Below are 27,680 nucleotides of genomic sequence, written 5' to 3' on the forward strand. Positions count from 1 at the left end.
GTCAGAGAAGCAGGTATTTCAACTTAGCCTGTCTCCTTTATCTCTGACGGCATATCATGGTCAGTTTATGATAAATTACAGTATATACAGTACATTCAAAATGTCTCCTATCCTGTATTCTTTATACTGAGTATGGTCACATATCCACAGAGATAAACACTCTTTAGTTACTGCTTTGATCTGAATCTGAAGTGAGAGGCTGTCTGAACACTGTGGCGAGAAGGACTTGCCTTCCATTCTGTTTTTGTCATGACCAGGTGACGTTGTTGTAGATGACGTTATTCCAAAAACACACCCAGCTACAGCTGAACACTGTCGCCACACAGTTTGACACAAATTTTTGTCCACTTTCACTGTAAGTAACTGCAAGCCAAAATGCTCTCACGCTCTCAGAGGAGCAGTAACACTGCATGAGCTTGACTACCCAAGCTAACCAGGTTAAGCTGACAAGCACGCCACAGCTGATACACAACAACTTGTGCGCTGCCAAAATATTTCAGGCAAAACTCCTCTTCCAAAATTTCTGTTCAGTGCATGCAAGTAGTAGATGTGAACAGACTAATTTGACAGCATGGGTTGCAGGGTGTACCGACCGAGGAAGTTGCATACCAATCTGAAGAGCCTGTGGTTCGGGACAAATACACATACTGTTCCACCCCTATTATTCCTACACTGCAACACAGCAAGAAAACACAAGAAAACAAAGAAGGGATTTCTTACCAGCAAGACTTTAACTTTGGAAGATGCACAGCTGAATGATTGTAGTTTGAAATGTTAACAGTTATGGACAAGAGGAATGATGACAGCAGCCAGAGACTATTTCAAAGTAGCCTACATGTGGGAATGTCAATTTGTCTGAAAACAGACTTGGAAAAATGTGAACCTACTATTTAAAAGAGCACCAAATACCACCAAAAGAAATTCAACTCAAGATTTCCCTGACAGTTCGCAAATGGAAGCAGATCAAAGATAATATGCAGCCTCACAAAACAGTACAAGAGCTTCCTCTGATAATTCCCCAAGTCTGAATATATACCACTGTGTCTTCTGTTATTTCCATAATCAGAATGATATTAATAAATTAATTTTTTTTCTTGCTTTCATTACTTAGACTTTTTAATAATATGCCGTACCTCTAATCATTTGGAAAATATATTTTAGTGAAAATAACCTGAGTGGCTTTGCTGAATGAACTCAGAAGAGACAGGAGGAGACATGCTTTTTGTCTGCTTAGTGCTGTTATTACTGCCGGTGACACACACAGACAGAGCCGACAGACAGAGCGAGAGAGAGATATAAACAGTTGTTGTTTGAAAGCTTTTGTTTGCTGTGGGAACACTCTAATTATTCTGATTAGTATTTAAGCATTGTTGAGGCCAGTTTCTCCCTTTTGTCTTTTCCCCAACCGGTCTGATCTCGTCCTTTGCTAACAGACACTGTCAGTGGGGTTGGTTAGACTACAAATGAATGAGTCTTCTGGGTCCATTCAGTACAGCAGGGATGTGGTGACAATTGTTGTCTTCAGAAAATAGAAGTTGGAGAAACTGAACTAGTGGCATTAAGCCAAAGAGTATTTATCCTAAAGATGGATGGATGGATGAAGAATGAATAAATTCAACTTAAGGGTTAAGCATGATTTAACCTATTTGTTTATTATTTGATGTTATAATAATTCATTATTATATATCATATAAGAGTGCAATGAAAATACAGATGTTTCATAGGTGATGTTAAAAGAGTCCACAGTCTGCAGTATGGAATTGTAGAGTAACATGAACAGAGATCAAAGAAATGATCAAAGAAATTTTATATCACGTTGAGGACTTCCTCTATCATGTGCTCTCTCTGTTGCAAGTTATCACAATTAAATAGCCTGGTTTTCTAGCAATCTGGTGATCATTCTAATGCTATAGAGATTGGAAAGCCACCTGAGGCAAATTGTGATTTGTGATTTTCGGTTAAATATAAGTACATTTTGACCTGACTTGCTCGTTAGCTTGATTAACTAGCTGGCTATTTAGCTTAGCCTTACTGCTGATATATATGACTAACAGGCTAACTAGCCATGTACAATGCATTCATTCAACACATAATGCACATTAAATTCTTTGAACTGGTGTGACGAGCATAAGCTGCTCTGCTGTTTGTGGCCAAAGAACGGCAACACCAGACTTTCATTGGTAACATTTGTGGTCTATGTCAGTGGTTCTCAGCCTGGGGGTCGGGACCCCCAAGGGGGTCGCAAGATAATTTCTGGGGTTTGCCAGATGTTGGTGGAGAATAAAAAATAAATAAAATAATCTAAAATAAAATATTGTGGCAAACAGCACAGAATTAGTGCCAGGAGGCAGCTCTCGATGGCATCAACATATGAGACAAGCACTCGAAAATATGAGTTTGATAGCTTCCGTGGGTTATACAGTAATCCCTGAACAGATGTGGGGGTGGCAAACACCAACCTGATTACTGTGGAAGGCTGTGACTTGAAAAGGATCTCTACAGTGAGGTCATTCCCAAAACAAATGTTAACTAAATTCAGAGTGGCCAAGACAAATGGGCCCAGCAAGAAAAATTCTGAAGTATTCCAAAAGTAACTGGAATATATTACAAATTAGATTTTAGGACATGCTATCATTAATCAGTGGAGTAGACTTTAAACAGACAGACAGACAGACAGACAGATAGACAGATAGATAGATAGATAGATAGATAGATAGATAGATAGATAGATAGATAGATAGATAGATAGATAGATAGATAAATAGTAGAGAGACAGACAAACAGAGAGACAGACAAAAATAGAAGCAGCTCCACACACCCCTACTCTGTGTATGTGTTTTATGCTCCCTTAAAATTGTGTGTGTGAATGGTTGTACGTATCAGGCACCTTCCAACAATAATGGCTGCCATGCTAAACGAGAATGATGAGATGTATTGGGGAGGTGATCAAAGGACTACTATTTACAACCACTCTCAGCCCGTGGACTTGACGACCCACTGTAAGCACACTATACTGTACAGGGAACGTCTTCCATCATGCTTTTACTGCCCATCACTGCAGCTGTTAGACAGGGGAGATGGCAAAGCTTTTAGCAGACTGAGATACCGTCCTCGCGCTGGACGGCGTGTATGGGCAATGCCATCAGAAAAGAGAATGACTGGGAAAGATAAGGGGAAATGGAGGCTGGGAGAGAAAAGAGAAGAGAGAGAGGGAGGTGGCGGGGGGGATAGGTTGATGTCTGCCTGCCGGCTGTCAAAGGAAAATGCTTCGCTTAAATGGAAACTGATATCATGCAACGCATTCTGGTTCTCGTGGATAGGCTGGAAGAGTTTGAGAGTGAAACGAAAAGTGTGGTGAACTGTAGAGAAGGAGAAAGGGAGTTCTTACCTGGAGCAGCCAGTAGCACCTACGGTGGAAGGTGGGGATGATGGAGGAGTGCACGTAGCAGCCATACAAACACTGGAAGAGAGAAAGAGGGACAGAGAAAAGGACATTACACTACAGTGAAGTACAGACAATAGGCCGACCTCTCTGCTGACCATAACAGCTGTGACCTCTGAACCCCCTGACCTCCTCCCTCCTTACAGTAACTCCCACGCGAACCTGGTGGCAGATGGTCAAGCTATTGTTCTCAGAAACAAAGCCTGAAGGAGAAAGTGGACAGGGTTAACCAGTGAACACCTCAGCACTGTCCCAGCATCGCCACAGGACTCCTTGCTTCCTTTCCTTGCCTTCTCTTCCTGTCCTGCTTGGAGAGAACCCCTGACAGAATGATTCAGGTGCTCCTTACTCCATCCCCTCCCCTCCCCACCATCACCCCGCAGGGCACCCCGGCACATAACTAAAGCACAGTGTTATTAATATCCTTATCGTAAACAGATAATACTGTGCCTGGGGGCTCGTTACCGTGGAGAGAGCTAGGCAGGCCTGATAACGCCTCCCGGTATCGGGGCAGAGGGGCCAGGAGACATTTTTCAACAGCCGGCAGCGGAGGCAAACGCAGCGGAAGCACCGTGCAGCGAGGAACAGGAGCAAGGCAGCACTTATCCTCCTCCGGTCCTCTCTCCTCCTCAATCCTTCTCTGGGAGACCCGCAGCCCCGGCTCCCAGGTGACCCAGAGGGATGGCTAGGCTGCTTTTGCTTGTTTACAACAAGAGTCTACAGTGCTCCCCTCGCCCCCCAACCCCTCACCGGCAAGGAAATAGGCTGCGATTTTGTGCGATACAATATTTGTGAGAGGTGAGGGTAGGTTGGATTGCTCTTAAGACAGGATGCTCGGCTCTTACAGGAATAAATCAAACAAGCAGGTCTGGAGGGTTGAGCTTCACTCCAATCCACTTTGGTATAGCTGTTTGTTTAGGAATCAGGAGAAATCACAGCTGGGGTGATACATGCACTGTTGGAGTGTGTGCACGTACACACATACACACACACACACACACACACACACACACACACACACCGTCATGGCTTCATTATTCAGGAGTTGTGTGTTCAATAAGTTAAAGAGATACAGTAGTTCAGATTATATGATGTAGGGTTGTATGAGGTACAGTCAGTGTATTACCTACAGTAGCTGCCGGTCGGCACACACTCAAAAGAAGCAGAGAGATCCACCAGCAAAGACGTGAAGCAATGTACTGCTGTGGATGGGGTCAGCAATAAAAGGTATTTTGACCACTTAAATAAGGTCCACCTAAAAAAATCAATATCAGTTTAAGTGTACGCTATATTTAGAATATTTTTACTGCTTTACCTTGCTATCAGACAGTCTTTTTGATGGGAAACCACCATTATATAAGCCAAGTATCACCATTTCCAAACCAACCAAACCCCACAGGAGAAATCAGTGTCACAAAAACACATACAAAGTTACAGGGCTGCGGTAGACCAGCAACTCCTGTGTGCTGAGAGGTAAAATTATTCATATCACCTGTGGAGTTGGGTTGCTTTGAACAAAGTGATATTTGGCTTATATAATGGTGCTTTCCCATCAGAAAAGGCGGTCTGACAGCAAGGTTAAGTGGTGAAAATATTCTGAATATAATGCACACTGAAACTGATATCAATTTTTTTAGGTGAACATTTTCTTGCTGACCCTGTCCAGAGCTGCTAAACGTCTGTGCTGGTACTCATTTCTGCTTCTCCAAACTGGGGGTGTGCCGACCAGTGGGTAATATACTGACTGTACTATAGGTACAGTACCACATATAACCCTATAAAAAATAATCTTAAGTCTCACTTTAATGTAGGTTTTCTTGGGCACTGTAGATGTGAATGGATAGGCAGTGAGGATAGGGGCAGGAGTGCAGGGAAAGAAAATGGAGGAAGGGTGGTGCTGGGGCATGAGGACGTTTTGTTGGGCTACACTGCTTGGAGGACCATGTGATAAATAGGTGCCTTGAAGTGTGTTGCGTGCTCATCTTGTTTAACTAAAACCTAGTTAAAAAGAGAGCAGGGCCTGCAGACGAAGTCAGTCTGTATAAACAGTCATTTGCTAACATCAAACCGTCTGATTAATTATACCAGAGAACCACTGCACAGCTACAGAGACTGGGCACATGGTGAGAGACACATTACAAAGCTAAAAAAAAACAAACACATCACGCAGATGCACAAACACGTGTGTGTGTGTGGCTGTGTGTGTCCAACACATTCACACACGCAGACATCCTATGACCAATTCACAAAGTCACACCAGCCTCGACTGTTTCTCCAGGTGTTCCATTGTTCGCCTGTATTGTGAACCAATTTCAATGCTAGCGATCTCCGCGTGTGAGAGTTTGAGATAGTGAAGGCATGCAGACTTCCTCCTGTTCTTATTTTTTGCTGTACTCTCATCCATTACAGCTGTCTGAAATAGGATGTATGCCTCCTCCCACTCCCATAGCTCTGCCATCCATTACTCCACGCTGGCAACAGACAGACACTTCCTCCCACTCCCACAGTGCATTGAACATCACATTACTACAGTCAGCCACAACTGCTAGCAGCACACACATTTCTGCTGTGCAGTTTTGTAAGTATTTATGTCATAAACTGTACTTTGTGCTCTTTTCAGGGATTATGCAGCATGATGCAATAAGGCATTAAACTGTTTATGTATTTCACTACAGTCATGTGTTGCAATACTTATGTGGAAGGTGCTTACAAACAGAAATGCTACCATTCTGTCTATTCAATATTTGACTTTAAATTTCAACACCAACACTGTTACATATACCTAGAGGTGACAGAAGTGCACACATTCTTTATCCAAGTAGAAGTACCGATATTTATGTGAAAAAAAATTGATTCGACTCACAAAGTATAAAAGTAAAAGGAGCCCTCTGAAGGGCATGTCTAGCTGCTTTCTCTGTGAAAAGCTAACACGTCATATTAATATAATTCAAAGACTATTATCGTTTTCATCTTGTTACGTTTGTCATGCTTGTGCGTGATATATACTGATGAATACATCAAGGAATAGTCATGCATTATTGTCCCAGCCATTTATGTTTAAGCCGGTCTGATGCTGGGAAGGCGGTGCGCAATGACGCAAAGTAAAAATGATCAATAACTCCCCTCAAATGCATTAAAACTAAAGTAATGTGCCTGTTTTAAAAAATGTAAGGGGCAGAAAGTACAGATATTTGTGTTAAAATGCAGGGAGTGAAAGTAAAAAGTTGCCAGAAAAATAAGTTTCCAAATAAGTTCAGATACCTGCAAACTCTACTTATTAATATAATTTATTAAATGTAATAAATAATAAAATAACCATGATATGTCATCAGAAATCAAGGAAACATGCTAAGTTGAAATACTCACTTATTATTATTGGCCCGTTTCATGTTAATTAGAATTAAATGCCAAGTGTTTGCCGAATGACTGAGTCTTAAGAATATGTCTATGGCTCCAACTTGCTATTTATGCTTTAGTACTCACTTTTTGATGCGCACAACATATTTTTACTTAGTTACTTCCACCTCTGTGCATACTGTGTAACGCTGCATTCATTTCAGCAAACGGCAGACTTCTTTTTAATGCTGCGTGTTCACCGAATAAACTTGCTGTCTTGTTAATTCTGATTACAGAGAGTTTATTGATATATCATGGTTAATACTACTCTAGCCTAAAGCGCTTGGCCCACTGAGAGCAGGCTGTGTTGTGGCTGTGTGCAGTTGGATGAGGCTATGGCGTGCTCCTCACGATTGACAGGTGGGCCGGTGCAACAGGCCGCTGTGACTAGGGCGACTGGGGAGTGAATAAATTAGCCCCCAGGCTGCTTTCCTCTCCCTCTGTTTACTCCATTTCTCAACCACACAAAGCAGCGTGCCAGACAAACAAGCAGCTTAAAGCATAACACAACTGTTGCACCTGTCAGTGCCGATATACAGTAGGCATCAAACACATTTGCGCACACAAGAAAGCTTGCGCTCCCCTCACCCTCCCACCACACGCACACCCACTCACTCATACGCACACACAGAATTAGACAATGAGTTCTTAAGCTCAAAGCTACACCCACTCATAAACACAGAATTATTCACAGGAACGCAGACACATACTGTTACACTCACGCACACACGCTCATGCACACATACACAGACAGCCACAAAAGACTGAGATAGAAAGGCCAGCCAAGATACTTTTGAGAGCACAAGCACGCCCACATACACAAAGCTCATCATACTCGAGTGCTTATCAGTAATTCAAGACGCATATCAGTTACTGGTGTTTCTGCTGCTCTCTGCATGCTGAGCGTCTGGGTGACAAAGTGACGGCAGCAGAACCATTATTTGCTGTCTTTGGGCTGTGACAGATGACAGCACATCACAGGGCAAGCAATTAAACTATAATTATACACACATACACACATATCCTCTCATAAAAAGTGCAGTTTCCCTGTGTGTGTAATTTTGAAGAGCTTGCTGAGACAAAAACAGTGAAACAAATAACATAGGTGAAGGCACACACACATGAATGTATTATTGGTTTACTGTTGTGTTGGGGGTGCAAATGAGACACAATAGGACAATGATACATAGTTTATAGGACTATTCACAAGCAGCGTGTCCATAATGTATTCATGCGCTGTCACTGCAGACAGCAGGAAAAAAGAGTTACAGCGACGTGTGTCCTCCAAAGTCAGACACTGATGCAGCAAATTCATTTGGTGTTGTCACTCAAGCAAGCGGCCAAGGCGATGAAACTCTGCCTTGGCCCAATGAGAGGGTATTATTGCCTGGCCCGAACACGCCCCCCCTCGGGGTGTTAAAGCGGTCCTGAGCGGAGCAGGATCGCAGTTCACACAGGGCAAGCAGGCCAGACAGCTCAGTGATAAACAGTTCAGCCTAAATAAAGCCTTCAGAAATAAAGGCAGGGCCACCACCGGTTACCTGTCCTGCCTCTGGAGGCCACCGCTGCCCCTGGCCTGCCTGTTACCCTGGCGACACCTCACTTGCATTCATCCATCATGGCTGACAGGTGTCAGGCACAGCCAGAGATGGGTTAGTAAAATGCAAAGTCTGCGGAGGCAAAGCTGGCACTGGTTATAGTGAGACTGAGAGAGAGGGGAAACTGTCTCATTAGACCATAATGATGTGTGAAGACAGTCCTAATCAGAGCGTGGCACCTTATTTATGTTGGCAATTTGCTGTTTTCCTGCAGTGATGCAAACGTCTTACTGTCAGAGGCTGCCACACATTTGTCTGTCTGTTGGATTGTCAGTCCAACTGGGAGGAATGCACACACACACACACACACACACACACACACACACACACACACACACACACACACACACCCTTGCTAACACACTGAAATGTGTGCATGCACAGACAACATGCCTGGCATTTTGTTAAAAACTCTTTCTTCCTGATTTTCATTCCCTGAATCCAGCTGCCAGTTTCCATCTATCATCTATCCAGCCAACTATTTAAAGTATAGTTTTGCCACTGACTCATCTATGACTCCTGTGTACTCTACGGTGTTAATTTTGACAACTAATTTTAATTTAGTTTTAGTCATAGTCTTGTGACTAAAATGCCATTTAGTTTTAGTCACTGGAATTGCTTTAGTTTGAGTCTAGTTTGACTAAATGTCATAAGATTATACCTTACCACAAATCTCCAGTAGATTTAGTTGACTAAAAGTTTAGTTAATGTGTAATGCATCATTTAATTTTCCAAACTTTCTGCTTCAGATTTGCTGTGTTTAACCAGTGATTGTCTCTCTTGCAAAAGGTCTTGTTTTTGTCAGTGAAAATATGCCATTCATGAAAACTGATGAAAATTGTTAGTAAATGAAACAAATACCTGTCATCTAATGCAGTGGTTCTCAAATAGGAGTCTGAGGAACCCCAGGGGTCCATGGCAATCTGCCAGGGGGTCCTTAAAAAGTTTTCAGATTCATTCACTTAAATTATTATGATATTATTATTTCAAAAAGCTTCATTATGCCTGTATTTATTTTATGAACAGTCTATTAGTAATCACTACTTTACACAAACTACACAATTTCCATTGCACCAACAATTTTATGGGCCCTTCAGTCCCCAGTTAGGCCTATTAGTGTTCTTTTTATGTTTTTCGTAGGCCTATTTCATATTCTCTATTATTTATATTTTATGTATATTTTACAATTCTTTATGGTATATTATTTTAAGAAATCAGAACCTGTATTTTATTTTATGTATGCTCTGAGAGTGAAACACACTCTCTTGATGTGTGACACACATATCATCACTCCGGACCCGAATACTCTAAAGTCAGACCTCATGCAGACTTTTTCAGCTCTGGCTGTATTGAGTGAGTGCTCCACTTTTGTTGACATGGACATCCACCTGGTAAAGTCACTTCTGGCTCACTGCTTCATTAGAGGGAATGTATCATTTTGTGTGTGTGTATTTCTGTGTGTGTGCATGTTTGAATATGTCTGTTCACATGGATGCCTGGGGCAGGTGATTCAGCCTGGGGCGCAGCAGCATAAATAGAGCTCACGCAGCAGCCAATCAGGCAGTACTATCAAACCCCATCCGTGGAGGGAACGCAAAATCCATACTCAATAGAGATTCATGGACCATGCAAGATTCAAGCTACCCCGACCATTGACAGCATCCATGATGACTATTGATCAAGCAACGATTTCTGGCTCTATACAGACGTGATTAGATGACTTACGGCTGAAAAGTGCCACTTCCAGTTTGGAGGATGAGCTCATTTTCGACTGATACCGTAACGCTCTGCATTTCACCTGCTGTCTTTACAGTCAGCCGCTCTGCTCTGCTCTCTACCAATCGTTCAGCGGGGAATCAAATTATCTGTAGTGTCTGGTATGGTGGCACTGTGCCCAGAATGCCCATAATATACAGTATCTCACTTGCATTTTGGATACAGAGAGAAATGCACAGCTCCTGTATGTTACTGCCACAATGACTGTGGCTTTTATCCCAGCTACTGCTTTCTCTATTAAGATTCTTCTCCTGCTTTATACCCCTTTAAATAAGCCACTACTTGTAAAGTTGTAACAGTATCATTCTTCAGTGCATCTGAAGACTTAAGCAACGGTTGATGAGACATTATACATAATAAATCAAAAGAGGCTTAGATTTATCTCCCCGGTCCTCTCCGTTGGACCAGCTGCAGCCTCTAAATCAGTCAAAACTGAGCGCGCTACAAAATGAATTGGCAGGCTGCACCCGAGCTGAAGGAGAAAATGAAAAACAAACCAAAATTCCTCAACAAAGCAAAACAAATGATGCTCTGGAAAAATGCATGTGTTATGGAAATGACCGGCTCTAAAAATAGCATGCTCATTGTAAAATAAACACAAACAGTTGATAAACAGGCCCTGAAGAGGAGAATTAATTAGCCACGCTGGACGCGTAAACACAGCCATACATCAAGTTCAAGAAGAAAACAATAACAGGGCTGAGGCAGTTAGAGAAAAACCCCTGACCGGCTGTCTTACCAAAAGCCCTGACTCTCTCTGGCCTCGTTCCTGAAGCTAAGGAAGACGAGAACAAATTCAAGACAAAAGGGAGGAAAAGGAGTTTTAGGGTGGAGAACTGTGGTGATGAAGTTAGGTTAAGGAGTTACATATTGGGCAGACATGAGAGTGGAAAGAGAGACAGAGGACAGAGAAGAAGAATGGAGACGTGAAAGATAGACGAGGGGATGTGGGGTTTACAGCCGCGCTTCCGCACGTGCCAGAGGAAGCTCATGCACATGCCCATGCACGTCTGTCTCCCTGACTGAAGACACGGTGTCTGTTGATGCTAATGCTAGCCAGCTGGGCTCACGGCCAAAGGCATTAAGTGGAATCGAATTCCACCAAACTAGCTTTAATCAGCAGGTTTTTAAGGTTAGAATTACTCTCCCTCTCCTCCAGCCCGCTGGCCAAGGTTAAAGCAGACACAGGCAGGGGCTGGGCTCAGCTAATGGGATGGAGGGGTGGCATGGGGCCTACGGCATGCCACCATACACCAACAGACACACACTAACACACACAAAGGTGCAAAATACACATTGGCACAAACACAGCTACTCACTATAGTGAATGCTAAGTCACACCTGCATTTAATAATAAAGCACATCACACACCTATAGAAACAGAAATACAGTTTTACCTGTGTGTGACCATAGGTGTTCAGAGCAAACTCAACCACACAAATCTGCATAATGCACAGCCTTAAAGGGATAGTTTGGATTGCTTGAAGTGAGGTTGTATGACATACTTATCGATAGTCAGTGTATTAACTACAGTAGATGCCGGTCAGCACGCCCTCAGTTAGAACAAGCAGAGAGAGGCACCAGCATGGAAACTAAGCAATATACTGTGGTGGATGGAGACAGCAACAAAAGGTATTTTAGCCATTTATAAAAGGTCCACCTAAAAAAAAAATCAATATCAGTTCAAGTGTACACTGTATTTTGAATATTTTGACCATTTTTCTTTGCCGTCAGAAAGCCTTTTCTGACAGGAAACTGCCATTATATAAGCTAAATCTCACTTTCTTCAAACCAACCAAACTCCCTCAGGAAAAGTAATTTTACCTCACAGAAAACTGGAGCTGCTGGTCTACCGTTGCATTGATTGGTTAGTTTGTCGAATTCACTTAAGTCACAGAATAACACAAACAAACTAACTGATCGAGGCAGTGTAAGACCGGGCACACCCATCTTCTGAGACTTAAAATGACTCATTTCACCTATGGAGTTTGGTTGGTTTGGAGAGAGTTATTTTTGGCTTACATAACAGTGGTTTCCTGTCAGAAAAGGCTGCCTGATGGCAAAGTAAAGCAGTGAACATATTCTAAATATAGCATATGCTTAAAATGATATTGATTTTCATTCATAAACACACCAAAAAGATGGCTGATTGTTTCAGTCTCATTCCCAGGATGTCAAATGCAGATGTTGCATGGTAAAAGAATGAGAAAATAAAGAAAATACAGGCGGAGAAAATGGTCTCTGCAGATATATAGTCATAAGTGAGGACTGAAAGGGATTAGGTTAGTCTATACATTGTCTTCTGGGAAAATGTTGCATATTAGGCCTTAAATTGACTTTATAAGTGTGTAATATACCTTTTGTTGCTGACCTTGTCCACAGTAAAACATTGCTTAGCTTAAGCGCTGGTCTGCCTCTCTACTTCTCCTAACTGGGGGCATGCTGACCAGCATCTACTGTAAGTAACACACTGACTATCACTGACAAATAATCTGAAATATCCCTTTAAGTGCAGTAATACACAGTGACACAAGCTGCATAAAACCTCTCAGCAGGATCAGGTCACAGCCAGATCCTATATAAAATTCATCATCATCGTCATCGTCCAAGCAACATGAGTATGATCAAAAAAAAAAAAAAAAAGGTGTAACAGTCAGAGATGTGTCCACACTTGCGTCAGTGTTCATATCACATGTATCGTTTTGCCTTTAGTAAATCGACTCCTTGACATCACAAGCTATAAATAGCCAGCGTAGGTGAAGAGTGAAAAGATGGATACAGGCTATAAATGTAAATGTAAGGGCTTTTAGACTTAACTATCTGTATCTGCATAAACAAATCAGACTCCTTCTCAGATATTCATGCATCCTATCATACTTCAGTTAACAGGATCTAGTGACAAATGGATATAGAGGATACCCCCCACATAAACACATAGAATAAACAAACCTTGACCTGTTTTCTGTTACTATAGCTACATCTGAGCTGAATGTAGCTCTGCATAGAGGCCTATTCACTTACAGTAAGTCTAACAAGAATGTTGAGACCCTTAACACAAAAAGAAAGGTGAAACGGTTGGACGAGTGAATAAATCAGGCTGTTTTTATACTTCACAAAGAGCCAGTAGAGGCCTTGCCTTGACCTCAGCCTACAACAGCAGTCAACACATTGATGCCTGTCAACAAAGAAAAGCTCAGTAAACCTTGCAGTGCTTCTGACAGCTTCTCAAAAGTCAAACTGTGTTTCTATAGTACCCACACTATGAGCAATGGTAGCAAACGTTCCCTTTCCACTTTTCCACTTTCGTTCTCTTTATCTCTCTCCTCTCCTCAAGTGACTTTGCTCGACACGTAAGAAAGTGGCTTTACTTTGGAGATGCACTACAGATTAAATTAGCTCAAATCCAGTCGCTGTTTTTGAAACATTAATGGTCTCAAAAATTTGTGTTTGAACTTGCTGCATCTTGATAAAGCAAAATAGCTCGAGTTAAAAGTCTATGTGAGGAGATCAGCAAATTATACTAATGTGAGGGATGACAGGTTACAAATGGATGTTAAGTGTATGTGTAAAAGGTAAAAAGGCAAATGGAAACTGGTCATTATCTCAAGACACCACTTCCTTATCACCTGACCTTTGAGCTGACCTCTAGATTTCCTCTCTAGAATAGATATGTAAGAAATGTCATGCAGCAAAAAGAGTAATGGGCATCTGTTTGCATTACAAGCCTGTGGGCTATCAACCACGACTGGCACTTCATTCCATTAAAAGACAGAGTAATGGATACAGCAATCAGTTTATCGTGCCACAGTTTGAAGACTGGAGATCAGAGGTCAGGTTTTAGCTGTCATTTTTGGTGGAGAGGAAACAGCTGAGTCTAAGACGACTTTCCCGTACCGGGAGTCTCTATCGCGCTTAGTCAAACACAAATGCATGTGCTGGAGAATGGCCAAAGGGACATTACCACAGAACATGGATATGAATTCAGCTGGATGCAAACAGGGACAGAGGGTGAAGTTACAGGGATAGTTGCAGTTACAGTTGTATGTACTAGGTGGTGTTGTAGTACTGAAGATCAGTCTTGGCCTCAAGACCACTTTTAGAATGTCTTGGTCTCGACCAAATTTTTACTCGGTCTTGTCTCGGTCTCAGACAGAGGTCTCTGGATTTTATTTCAAGACCAGTCAAGACCACAGCAGCAGGCATATCACAAAACCGCCAGTGCACTGTCTAATTTATTTATCAACATCTTTACTGTGATTTAATGAAAAACTTCCTGCTTGAAATGCAACCAGTAACTTGACCCATTTCTGATTTAATGTTTTTGTTACTGGCTGTCATCCTTCCCTAAATCCCTTCACATGCACTCCAAAGTCCCTTTGACACTGGACAAAAAACCTACTAAAACCCACCAACATCTGGCTTTTGTCTTCATGGCAGAGTCTGCACCCACACAAAGGTGTGTATTTAACTGAAACAAGCTCACTTTGAGTTGAACAGCCATAAAACAGTGAATAAACACCTCCCCGATCATTTTGTTATTTAAGAGCTTTTATTTCTGAAGCTGCAGAATCTGCTATACAGCTGAGAGTGCGAAATAAAGCAGATACCTGAACTTATAAACAGGGACGCATGAGAGAAGCTTAACAAACCACAGAGATTCAGTTAGGAGTTACAAAAAACGTATTTCTCTCTGGTCTTCTGCACAGACAGGAGGCTTTCCAGCCTTTTTATAAGGAAGAAAAAAAAACAGAAGGCAAGCCCATCTCCTGGCAATGGGAGAGAAGTTAATTTGCATATTTATAGCGGATTTAGCCACATTTAATAAACCTGCATATACGTGCTAATTTTGGTACAAAAAAAGAACAGCACAAGGAAGTAAACGTGGGAGAAAGGAGAAGCAGCTCTGGCTGTCTGGGAGGGGCTGTCAGCCAAGAGTTCATTAGCAAAACAGTATCCAAAATAAAACAGTGCAGTGTATAAATTCTGCAGCTAACTAGCTGAGTTAGATCTTTGCTTGTGATAAACAATGACAAGACAGGCTACGTAACGTTAGTCTTAGTCTTGGTCTTGTATCAGACTCCGTACCCTCTGGTTTTGGTCATGACCTGACTACAACACTGGTACCAGGCAAGCAGTAAAAAAATCCCTTAAGGGAAAAAAAAAGAGATCTGGCTTTAGTTTTTTTGTCCTGACATTGTCCTCAAAAGCTGGGCTCCTAACCAGTCCTCAAGGCATGTCCAGAATTTAAAACTAAATAATGAATAAAAGCATCACATGGTGAGACTGCTGCTGCTTAATAAACATAGATGGCATTGTTTGAGTCTGTATGACCGCCCATTAACCTTCCCTTGTGTTAGCTGAGGTAAGGATAAAAGTGCCACTGTGTGGAAAAGGGGAGCACGTCCTCTGCATTAATGAGAGCAAACCATCCAACCCACTGTTTCCCCCTAAAACACACACTCTCACACACACACACACACACACACACACACACACACACACACACAGCAGTGGAGACCTGCTGAAGATGACATCACAGGCTCAGCCTCCCTGCCGTGGGTTATGCCAGGCAGACATGCTGCCTAATTGTAAGAGAGAGCCCAGATTTGTAATGCTCCACAGTTCTGTTAGGGCTGATTAGCGGAGGCTCACGGCTTCTCCCCCTGCCGTGATCTATAGGCACTCCAAATTTCCAATATCTCCGGTGTGAGCAAGGAAGAGCTGAGAGAGACTGTAAATCATGACAAGTCCTACTGAGCAGAGGAGAGAAAAAAAGGATGGATGGATGGAATCTGAGGGAGAGAGTGAGCAACACAGGGCGACATGGAAACATGAAGGGGGAGAGGAATGGAGAAAATTATTGAGGGAACGAGGTGATGGGAAAAGGGAGCAGTGCACATACAGAGGATAGAGGAGCACACATCAGGGAGACATGAGAGAGTTGGGGAGGAGAGAAGAGAGGAGAGGAAAAGGAGATATGATTACCAAGGAAACAGCAAGAAAAAAAATTCCCGCCGGGGAGAAAGAGACAGAGAGTGTGGAGCAGACAAAGAGGAGAAAGAGCATGGGGGGAAGAAAGGGAGTGGGAGGACAGAGAGACACAGAGAGGGAGACAGAGAGAGGAGAGGATAGAATGAATGCTAACAGGGAGCCCAAACCCAGTACTGAGGCTTTATCCTTCACAGGCGGAGGAGCAACAATCGCAAACACATTTTCTCTCGCCCTGGCCCTAAGAGAGATAAAAAAGCAATTTGTATTCTATTCCTATTCAGCGTCGCTTGGCCTGTTTCTCTGCCTGCATATTTGTAAACACAGCTTTGTCAGAGCAGCTTAATCTTCCCAACACAAACACAGACTACAGGAAGGAGGGGCGAGAAGGGGTGAGGTGGGGTGAGGAGGGAAGAACAGTGATGAGGGGAGAGGACGAGTGTGAAAGGAAGGAAGGGTGAGAGGGTGAGGATGGGAGGGGAGGTTTGCGGAGCAACGGAGGGTCATAGAAGAAGCCGGGGCAGGGCACTGAGGATCAGAACTCGTTTCCGTCTCAGCTGCCACGGGATGCCCCTGTGTCAAACTCTGAAAGTCCCTCTGTGTGAAGCACAAACACACACACGCGCGCGCATACACACCATTGGCCGACCCATTCCCCCTGTCGTCGTCTCTACCCAGCGGCCAAAAGTCCAACAGACCAGAAGCAAAAGAACAAGCATTCCTCATCATATGGCTTGGATGTGACAGATGGACGAAGCGGGCCCTCGTGCTTTCTTAACTGTCACCATGCCTCTATTTAGTGCTTGTGCAGCACATTTAGCCTGTTGTGGAGCTCACAGGTATGCACTTCCAGGTTTCAGGGGAACCAAAGTCCACGTTCTGTACAGGCCAAATCACGTGGAAGGACAAACACATCACTGCAAGCGGCTATACATTAAATCAGAGAGGCTGAAATCGAGAGAGGCAGAGGGAGAAAGAGAGGGGACTTGGAAGTGGCGATCGTCTGGGTGCACATTCGCTCACGGAGGCGTGAAATTAGGCAGAGCGACACCTGCCAATACGCATTGCATTAAGGCGCGCTAGGTTCACCCCGCACTTTGGCCCTTCCATATCGCTCTGTATCTTTCTCTCATTCCATTCCTCCATACTCTGAGATCTCTTTATTATGGCCCACAGTGCCCAATTAAAGACTGATAGCTGCCCCCGTCCACTCCCAACACTGTGGGGAAAGATGGTGCTCCACTTCATAGCATGGCAACAACCTTCATCAGCTTCTGTGCACTCGTGCTTCTGTCCCCACCCTCCTCACCCCTCCTCCTCAGCACCCAGCACACCCAATTTGGACAGGCAGGCTCAGCGGCGGGATTAGTAGGATTGAGAACAATGACAGCAATGACATCGATCATGGAGAGATGGAAACAGCGGCAAGCTCACCCAGACTATATATTCTGCCTCCTATGTCATATCCCGTGTGCAGAGCTGTGATTTCAACAACCTGTCAACCGACTGAATTTAAAAAATAAAAAATAATAAGCCTGGCTGTGGAGCTGCTTCACCCTTGAGTTTGGGCCTATCAGGACTTATGAAAGGTCAACAGCATCACACTGTGTTCTGGAGCAGTCCGCTATATAGATAACCAGACTGACTTGGTGTGGCAGTATTGACAAAATTTTGTTGGAGTGCCAAGCTAAGTTTATTCCTTGTTTACTGCTGCTGTGGTTTCAACAATTAAACCTTCCTAAGCCTCAACACTTTTGGAACCGCAGTCAATTTTCTCCTTTCCTGGTTCCTGTAGGCCTATGCAATATTTTTAAAATCCCAGGATGGCGACAATGACCTGCCCTCTTTGCCATTGATTGGCTTATCGCCCATTCTTATCCTAACAACTCAACTCAATCACACTCCTCATGACAAAACCTATCCAACCCAAGTGGCCCAAACCAACAAAGACAACAAGTACTAACCAATTAGAGTCTGAGCAGACTTTGCTCTCCAGAAGATTTTTTTTCTTTCTGTACTAGATATGCCATGTGTGCCATTCCCAAACTCAAAGAATGCCACAGCCCAGTATGAAATCTGAAAGTCTTCTGCAGCCCACTTCAATCACAACACTGATCAACACCCAACACTCATCATACAGATAGCAAAATATAAGATACACCAAAGATGTCACCAAATACAGTGTAACATCTGTTAAACTAGGTCAAATAAATAAGAATAATGCATAATTCTTACAATAATCCTATGGCCTTGTTTTATTAGTTCTGGTTATTTAAATAATTATAAATAATTTAAGGTAATTTCAAACTTAGAAAACTGAAACTTAAAAAGCTTTTGTTTATTTATTTTTCATGCCCTCTCTAGTTCCACCTCCAGAGCCTCCATGGCCCACCAGTGGGCTGTGGCCCACACTTTGGGAATCACTGATCCACATCAATCGTTAGCTCTGGCAGATAGCTGATGTTAGCACTATGTTAGCTAACTAGCTTGCTAATCTACATCAATATTTGTAGCTACCTGCTAGCTGACCTACATCAGCCGTTACCTATCTAGTTAGCTAGTGTTTTGCTAACATTAGTTAACTTTGATTGTGACTACACATATGTCACTTTCACAGGTCCCCCAGCAACATCTTCAAATTTTGATTTTCTTTGCAACATAGACGAGCCTGGCACATAGCAGATCAAAGTAAAGGAAACAGGAGAGGAGGAAGTTAACCAAGGTCTTGCTGGGTACCACGCTTGCTCAACAACAGAAGAGAGAAAAAATGAGCAAGACTAAAGAAGGGTCAGTTGTTACCCAAAACATCATGTCCTTTGGGGCATATTAATGTCTGTATTCCATGTAAATTAGCATATAGCCAAAAAACTTTGCCCATGCTCATACTTCTAACTGTACATGTGAGGGGAGACAGAGAGCCCTGCAGACAGACACAAAGCCAAACACACAAAAGACAGATTTGGAGAGACGGGGAATGCCACAAACAGACAGAGAGACAAGCAAAGAAAGACAGGGAGAGCTGCAGACACACAGCAGGCAGATGGAGGAGCCTGAGAGCCCCCGGGCAGCCCTGTGATGAAGACAGTGGGGAACGCAACTGAAGGAGTCCATGTTATGTTCGGATTGTGATGAGGAGAGGGAAGGGGTGTTTGGTTATGGGGGTGGGGTAGGCAGACAAGAGAGAAGGAGCAAGAGAGAAAGAGAGGGAAAAATCAGCCAGTGAGCCAAAAAGAGGGAAAGGAAAGCAAATGAAAAGTGACACTTTAATTCAGAGGGCTTCTTCTGCCTGAGTTATTATGAGATGTTTGTAAGCTGGCTTGTTCATGCATCTCCCCTGGCCTCGTGCCTGGCTCCCGCTCACTGAGGAGACCTGTGGCGCTAACCTGTCTTTATCTGAGCTGCACAGCAGGGGACAGCACTCTGCCACCATCCTCTGCTTTGATCCTCCCACTTCCACCATGGCTGCCTCACTGCCTCCCCCCCCCCCCCCTTCCTCCCTCCCTCATTCCCTCCTCCACCATTGCTCATACGCAAAATGTCTCTCTGTGTCCTGTTGCTGCTTTGATATGACCAAAGTCCTCCATACTCCCTCCACTCTTAATTAATTGCGATTACTCTAATCTGGAAGGCGAAGGTTAGCTCTGGCTTCACAGAGACACTTCTGGACACAGTGGTGCACCAGTGCTACAAATAAAAATTAGAAGTACCACCTCAGTTGTATGCCTCCACCAAACAGTCAAGCTGCTGTTTACATCCATGTCTGTCCAGACTTATATAGTATATGTACTGAAAACTTGAAGGAATTTTAAAAGGTAATTTTATTTTGTAGTGTTTGTTTAGCTACAGCAATCCCCTAAAGCAGTACCAGCAAACCAATGAACTTGTGGTGGACTGCAATACAGATGTTGCTACAGAGAAGCTGCAAATTCTAGAACGTAGATGCAACACACACACCTCTAACTTGGCAGCACAGAAGATCTCCACAATCAACACACTTTCAAGGTGGGCAACCAAGATTAGAGTCACCAATTCAGTACCCGACCAAAAGTGAAATATAGTTACACTCTCCTCATGTCTGTTTATGACTTTTGGTGTTGAAAAATGGTTGGAGGAGTGTTTTTGCAGAACATTATGGTGTCACAGTGAAGTTGACCTTTTGATCTTCATATATATATATATATATAAAAAAATGCCATCACTTCATCATTTTATCCTGTCAGACATTTGTTGGAAATCTTGTCGTAATTAGTGTATGGAAGTCAATAGACTTATGGCCATAATGCGTTTTCACTGTGACCTTGACCTTTGACCACCTAATTCTAATCAATTCATCTTTAAGTCCAAGGGGAAATTTGTGCAAAGTTTGAATAAATTCCCTAAAGGCGTTTTTGAGTTTTCACACTGACTAGAGTGAATGTATGTGCATGAGAAAGAGACACTCAGACATAGAGACATAGCAAGAGGAAGACAGTGAGAGAATGAGAGGCTCATAGAAGCAAACACAAGCAGAAAGAAAAATGGGACTGAGACTGAAATGATTTGACATTCTGGCTGGGCAAAGCTTGGTGTTTGAAGATGGGAGCCTGACCAGGGTATGTGATTTCCACTGTAGGAGAAAGAAGGGCCATGAGGGCTGTTTTGGGCTGGGGTAGCAGCTAGGGAGCAGACAGATAAAGGAGACAGACAGATAAAGAAGGCAGACAAATAGAGGCAGGGAATTATAGGCGCACACAGATACATGGGCTAAAACGTACCTGAAGTACCAGACAGGTACAATCTGGCAGCCAAAACAGACAAGGATGGAGGAGGGGGAGGAGAGGGGGCCTGAGTGTAGCAAATTCAATCAGGCAGAGAGATGCACACACACACATACAAATACAAGTACAGCCAGACAGACAAGAACATGGACAGATGCACTGTATGAATACACAAAGGGGGTGTGATGAGAAATGTAACAGTAAAGCAGAAAGGGAAAAACGACCCAGAGCAAAGTCAAAGTGAGAATGAGGGAGAGAGAGGGAGAGAGAGATGGAGACAGACACAGAGATGGTGGTGGTGGTGGGGGGTTGTAAGTTGGAGTGCCGACAGGTCTCCAGAGGTTGTAATATATAGCATCGTTTCAATCTCTCAACAGCAACTACAGCCCTCCTTTTTCATATCCCTCCACAGTCTGAGGACAGAGAGATACTTCTGTCCTTCAGAGCCAAATCGGCATTCAAGATGATATAATGTGCTCATTTTTTGACATTATATCCCCAAATCTGGATGGTTATTTGTGGCTGGATGTGCTCGCCGTCCCCATTCTCTCTGGAAATCTCAAGGTTACTAATGGTAAAGGATGGATATAAAATGCCAACGTCAAACGCGTTTCTATGTTTGTCTTGTACTGTTTCGCCTCTCCCAGAGAGGTTCGAGACCAATGGTTGATTTATCTGCTGCATGCGCCATTAATCCTGGGACCATGCATGCCTGTGCTGAATAATTGATCTCTGTGCTACTGTAACTAAATCCGTCAAAACAATGACACCCCACCTCCCTTCTCTATACTTCCTCTTTACCTCTCCCCTCACCACCTACTTCCCATACCTCCGTAATACTTGAGTTGTTCTAAACAAAATAAATCTAGCACAGTGTTTTCTGCTTTCTGGCCAGTACAGCTAGAAAAGTGGAGGGTTAGGGATAGTTGGAGTGATGTTTTATGTGTGTGACACTGTTGTTCAACCACCAGAGGGAGTTTCCCCCTGACTGTGTATACAGGGACCCAGAGAGGAAGCCCGGCCACTTGCCCAAATACACAAAACAAAACATAAAGATGTAGTTGACAGGGTAATCTGACAAAGCCAACACCTCGACTCCACAGTCCTGGCAGCCTAGTGAGTCGGGGCTGAGAGAAGCAGTGACCTCCTAAGGTGATCAGCTCTCAGCTCTCTGTCTAGACCTCAACAAACAGCTGCTCGGTCTGGAGCAGAAGGGGGAACAATGACCCTTAATTTATGTCCACACCCCTCCTTTCTCCCCCCCTTCTGCCTGTCTCTTTGACTTGTTTTTGCATACTGCATTTAAAGTAATAAGTACAGTATCTCCTTGAATGCCACAGAGCTATAAATCAGAGGAAAATAGACCTGTCATCTTAGTAAACAATGCATGGGACCAGTTATCATTAAAAACAAAAAGAGTTCTGGAGGAGGCCAGGCCATGCATACGGATGAGGACCAATCTACCAATCTCCTTGGCTCGCCCTAAGCTTCTGGCCTGCACATGCACACATGCACAAGCATACAAACCTGAGCAAACAGGTGGAGGGCACACAAAACTGCTTCATTTTCTAATTTTAATGTCTAATGTTATCTTTGTCACTCACATATAGCTATCATAGAGGCTATTTTGGATGAAGCTTTTGCACAAAACTGAATGTAGAGGTGTGTTTACTGATGTCCGCATGTCAAAAACATTATTAAAAGAAATTGCAAGAGAGCTGCACCATATAATCTACTGTATACAACAGAATACATTTGCTTTTGAAAGGCAAAAAGAGCATTGTGTCTTTGACTTTTCAAAGGAAAATACAGTGTGCAGCTATGCAAGGGAATTGGATCTTGAAGACATTGAAAGATGTTGATTTCCTCAGACCTCAATGCACGGGTAACGGCTTCACAAATAACAGTTTGATTATGATATTTACGCTGTATAATGACTTCTTATGACAAATGGCGTACGATCACGGAGTCATTCAATCATAACATGTTGGTCGAAGTGACATTACTAAGATTTAGGTCAGTGCTTGGAAAATGAGCTCCAGCTTCGATTGCAGAGACGACATTGTTCAATGTCACGACAGTGCCATGAAAATTTAGCATCATTTGTTATGTAGTGCCATCAATGTTTATGACAGCCAATCCATCGTCAAGTAAGCTGTATGTCAACCTTTATGTCAGCTTTATGACACATGGATCGCATGAAATGTCAGGGAATGTCATCTCTATGTTCCCAGGCGCCAGAGCACACGTGATGGATACAATGCTAAGAAAGAAAATCACAGTCTTTAACACATGTTTGCAGAGCAGAGTTCAAACACCCTTCATGTTAATCAGGCGCCAGTGTTTCTGTGCCCCTGTGTAAGGTGGCGGGCGGATGGCTCCTGGCAGCAATTTGCATGCAAAGCTGCATATCCTCCTTCCATAGCAGGGGCCCCTCAGGTGTAACTGAGTGGAGGTTCCTGGTGGCACTCTGCCCTCTCCCTGCCTAAATGAGATTGGGCTGGAGTCCCCCTCATCTCTGTGTGCACACCTCCTCTTGCTTTTCCAAAGGGAGCACAGACAGACACTGGAGTGAGATACAGAGGTCAGCGAGACAGAGACAGTAAAAGATAGACACAGAAAGACAGAGAGTGTCTGTGCCTGGTTGCATAAAGCACCTCCAGTCTCAAACTTAAGTTTGTCCCTCTAGCAAAACATTTCCCTCAACTAAGAGGTGTCTGTATACTTGGTAATATGTATGGTAATACAACTAACTGACCAATATATTTCAATAATATGTTGCTAACTTGTTTGCCTTATAGATAGATGCTGCACAGTGATTTAGGACGGTAACTAGCTCACAAGATTGCACAAGTCAGCACTGTATAAATGAAATATATAGGGTTTTATACATATAGGCCAATTTATCTTTGCTAATATGTTGGGTTCATGTGTGTTTTCAGAAATATTTTATTTAAAAAAGCACTTTAAACATTAATTTGGAAGCCCCCCTGCAGTAACTCTGAGGAGAAAGGTGAGACTATTTGTTCTCCTAAAAGAATAAGAACAAGAATTTAAGTAGATTTAACCCAGCCATAACACACAAGCACAAGGTGTGGCAAGAAGTAACTGACTAAATCAACATGCAAAATCTGCTGTGAAATGAACTGTAATGGAGAAATATGAAAATATTGTGACAGAAAGAAATGAGATATTGATTGGAGTCGACAAAAACTAATGGGTTTCAATAAAACAACATAGTTACCTTTAATATATGAGACAAAGTTATGTTAACATTTGGGTAGCTCCAAAGTTGCTGTACTATAAAGCAAGTTGCACATCACTCATATTGTCTAGCAGGTATTCTTGGTCCTGAAAAATGTGTCTTGGTATCTTTTCCACAAATTGTTCCACAAATTATTTCACTTTTAGGGGACTATTATTGATTCCCTAACATTTTTCTAATGAAAATGGCTGTTAGCAACACATAAGGAAATACTTAAATAGCTATGGGCAAACACTCGAGATTAAAGGGTTGCCCCCTACAACACCCGGAGGAAATCCTTACAGTGATTTTATGAAACTGATTTTTCCTAAAGCACCCTGCAATTGAAATTTTAAGGGAAATCTAAGCCTAAGTGGTTTTATGCAACTGGGCACTGGTCTTTAGTCAAGAGACTTGGCCAAACATTTACCCAGCTGCTGATTTCATGACCCATGAAAACTGCAGCCAGAGTTTTAGATGATTCCTCCTCCAGCTGATGATGACAGTAATGGAGTCAGCCTCCTCCTAGAGCCAGAAGTTACTCTAAAGCTGCCACAGTTTGAGAGCAATTGCTACAACCCATTAGCTAAAACAAGGTGTATCCCTGAGTGATACTTGATGAGAATGAAGATGGCCATACATCTGTGTATACAGTACCTACAAACAGGCCTCCAGCACTAGTTGTGCTGTACAGTAATAGGCTTCGGTGAGGCCTGTAAAGTGCTGCGACTGCATTTTTAGAGTGGGTAGAATTGCAGTGGTACAGAGTTCGTAAAGGGGAATCTGGGAGGAGATGGAGAAAAAAAAGAATCTCTGCAAACTAGAATCTCTGTCTCAAGTCTTCTTTAAGTCTAATGCAGGTTGTTATCTGTCAGGGAGAGCTGAGAGATGCTCTCTTATCACAACACACACACTATAGGCACACAGAGACTTAATTAAAGTTCCTTCTCCATCTGATGAACATGGTTGGACTGTGTTGTCTGTCTCTGCCTTGTGATAAATTCATTCTGCCTGCGAGATATGAGCCAGTTGAGCCGTGCATGTCAGCCTCTGTCTGCAGCTGCCATGCTTCAGATACACTTGGTGACAGAGGGGTCCAGCACATCCTCTGTGGGCTACATGAGGACTGACATGTTCCAATGGCTCCTCCCACCGCCAGCCCCCCTCTTCCTCAAGAGGCCCCAACGCTCCTGCCCTGTCTCATTATGTGGGCGAGATGTTTGGGGGTCTCTCTGTGCCATCCTGTCGCACTGTCAGCAAGCATAATGCCTCTCAGTGGGCGCTCCAGCTACTGCGGCACACAGTTTGTTTCTGTGTGTGTGTGTGTCTGATTTCCTCGTCCACAGAATTCCTTTCCACTCCTGCTGGATTCTTTTCACACAGCTCAAAAACAAGGCAGGGAAGGGGGGTGGCTATTACAGTCCAGAGGGTGTCCACACTAATGCACGACTCAAATGTCACTCAATTTTCAACTGACCGGTGTAAACACAATACCTAGATCTGTCTATGTGTCTTTTCAATTTGTGCCCGTGGCTGGGGGTAAAATTTAATTTAGTAAGGAGATTTACACAACCAGATGACAGTGGGGCGTTGGGGAGCGCTTGTGAGAGTTGCAATCCAGCCTGCAGATTAATAAAAGCCTGTGTCAAGATCTGCAGGATGACAAACAGTGAGAACCACACGGCACAAAACTAAAGCAAAACAATCAACTTCTTGAAAAGGCTTAAATGACATTTAATATATTTACTGGCAAACATAAACATAAATTGACACCGGGAGGCTGAGGGGAGTGAATACAATATCTCTGATTGCTATTACTGGCATAAGCAATGACAGCGCGCACTAGATTGGTATGGTATATTGAATTTCATGTTCTTTGAAATGGAGTCTGAAATGTGAGATTTGTCTTTTGCCTCTGAATAGCTCACACCACAACCCCCCCACCCCCTTTCGCTCTCATTTGGAGACCGACACATTCAGTTAACTAATGTGCAGTATATGGCAATGCTACACTATTACCCCATTCTCTCAACTGCCTGTCGAAAGGATGGAACATCAGATGTGATTTGGAGATGCTTTCTTCTTGTTTCCGTTTCACATCAGAAATGTACCTGCTGGGAAGATTTTCTCTCTATAAATTTCCCCTATATGCTGTCGAAATGCTATTCATCTCATTACAGTTGATTGGGATCCTCATTACATTAGAGAGTGCGCACAAGCATGTGCGTGCATGTGTGTTTTCATGCATGTAAATAAAGACAAGAGATAATGAGCATAGAGAAAGAGAGCAGGAGAGAGATAGCGAGCGTGGTAAAGAGAATGAGGGAGGGAGGAGTGTGTTAATGAGTGTGAGATGTGCTGAGGTCGCTGTGTTTGTTCTGTAATAGTGTGTTGCCGCAGAGCTATGCCACCTCAGGTGGGTGATTAGCAGTAATTATATAATTACACAAAATGTGATAATAAACAGCACAGAGGGAATCAGCTCCATCATCTACTTTGCAACACCTCATATATACACATATACTCATTTTCTCATGTACAAACAAGTAAATATAAAAATGTGGTTCCTGCTTTTTAACAAATACACACAAAGCCCTCTATGCACCAACACAGAGAAACACGGACAAACCCGTTCGCACCCAGATAATTCCAACCTGATACAAAAAGTAATGGAACACTCACACTTGTCCTCCACTCGCACCTGTGAGTAAAAACCGATTTGCTCCCTGACACACAGTAACGGCCAATAAAACAAGTGCTGACTCGCTCCCAAAGGCAGCCGAGGGGAGCGGGGGGACAAATGAACACAAACTGGGAGTAAAAAGCTGCTCCCAGGAGGATTTTGCCTTTTCTGTAGTCCTCATGCTCCTTCCTGCTTGAGTGAGAAACACTATCTGAAAGAGCCCACAATTGTCCATCGCTGGGCCGGCTGCAAAAAGAAACAAGTGTTTAAAAAAAAAAAGGAGGGGTGATTGTCTGACGTGTCTCTCAGTGCTACTGGAGAGCAACTGAAGTGGCCTTTTCATCCACAGGTTCAGTAAGAGTAAAAGCAAAATGTGTATGTGTGTGAATATAAGTGTGACTTAGTGTGTCATGGAGATACAGCAGGCATATGTGGGTTTATATGTCAGCAATAGCCAAAAAGGCTTTGTTCAGACTGCAGGCAAATCAGATTTGCTTTCCAAATCAGATCTTTAAGACAGACTGTCCGCACTGTTATTTGCAAGTGGTGGCTTAAAGGTTAGAGAAGTGAGCTTGTAACCGGAAGGTCATCCATTCAATTCTCCTGAACCAGCAGGATGCATTTGGGTGGGGAAAGTGAAAGGCAGTGTTTGCCGCTGCCTCATGACCACTACTGAGGTGCCCAGGAGCAAGGTCCTCAACCCCAACTGCTCCAGTGGAGCTGCTCAGCGGCCGGCAGATAAGACTGTGGTTGTACTGGGCAGCTTCCAGGAGTGAAATGTGTGTAACTGTACGAA

At 43.2% G+C, this 27,680-nt stretch overlaps 1 protein-coding gene across 1 annotated transcript in view; it reads right to left on the minus strand.

Moving 5' to 3' along the window:
* Positions 1-27,680, minus strand: part of camta1a (calmodulin binding transcription activator 1a) — a 411,604-nt gene that overhangs the window by 84,000 nt on the left and 299,924 nt on the right. The window contains exon 6 of the mRNA XM_084720554.1: positions 3,389-3,460. Within this exon, the coding sequence (XP_084576680.1) occupies positions 3,389-3,460 (72 nt within the window). The remainder of the gene's footprint in view (positions 1-3,388; positions 3,461-27,680) is intronic.

This window comes from Lutjanus erythropterus, chromosome 6 (genome assembly GCF_056507025.1).
Source record: "Lutjanus erythropterus isolate fLutEry1 chromosome 6, fLutEry1.hap2, whole genome shotgun sequence".
In the NCBI taxonomy this organism is placed as follows: Eukaryota; Metazoa; Chordata; class Actinopteri; order Lutjaniformes; family Lutjanidae; genus Lutjanus; species Lutjanus erythropterus.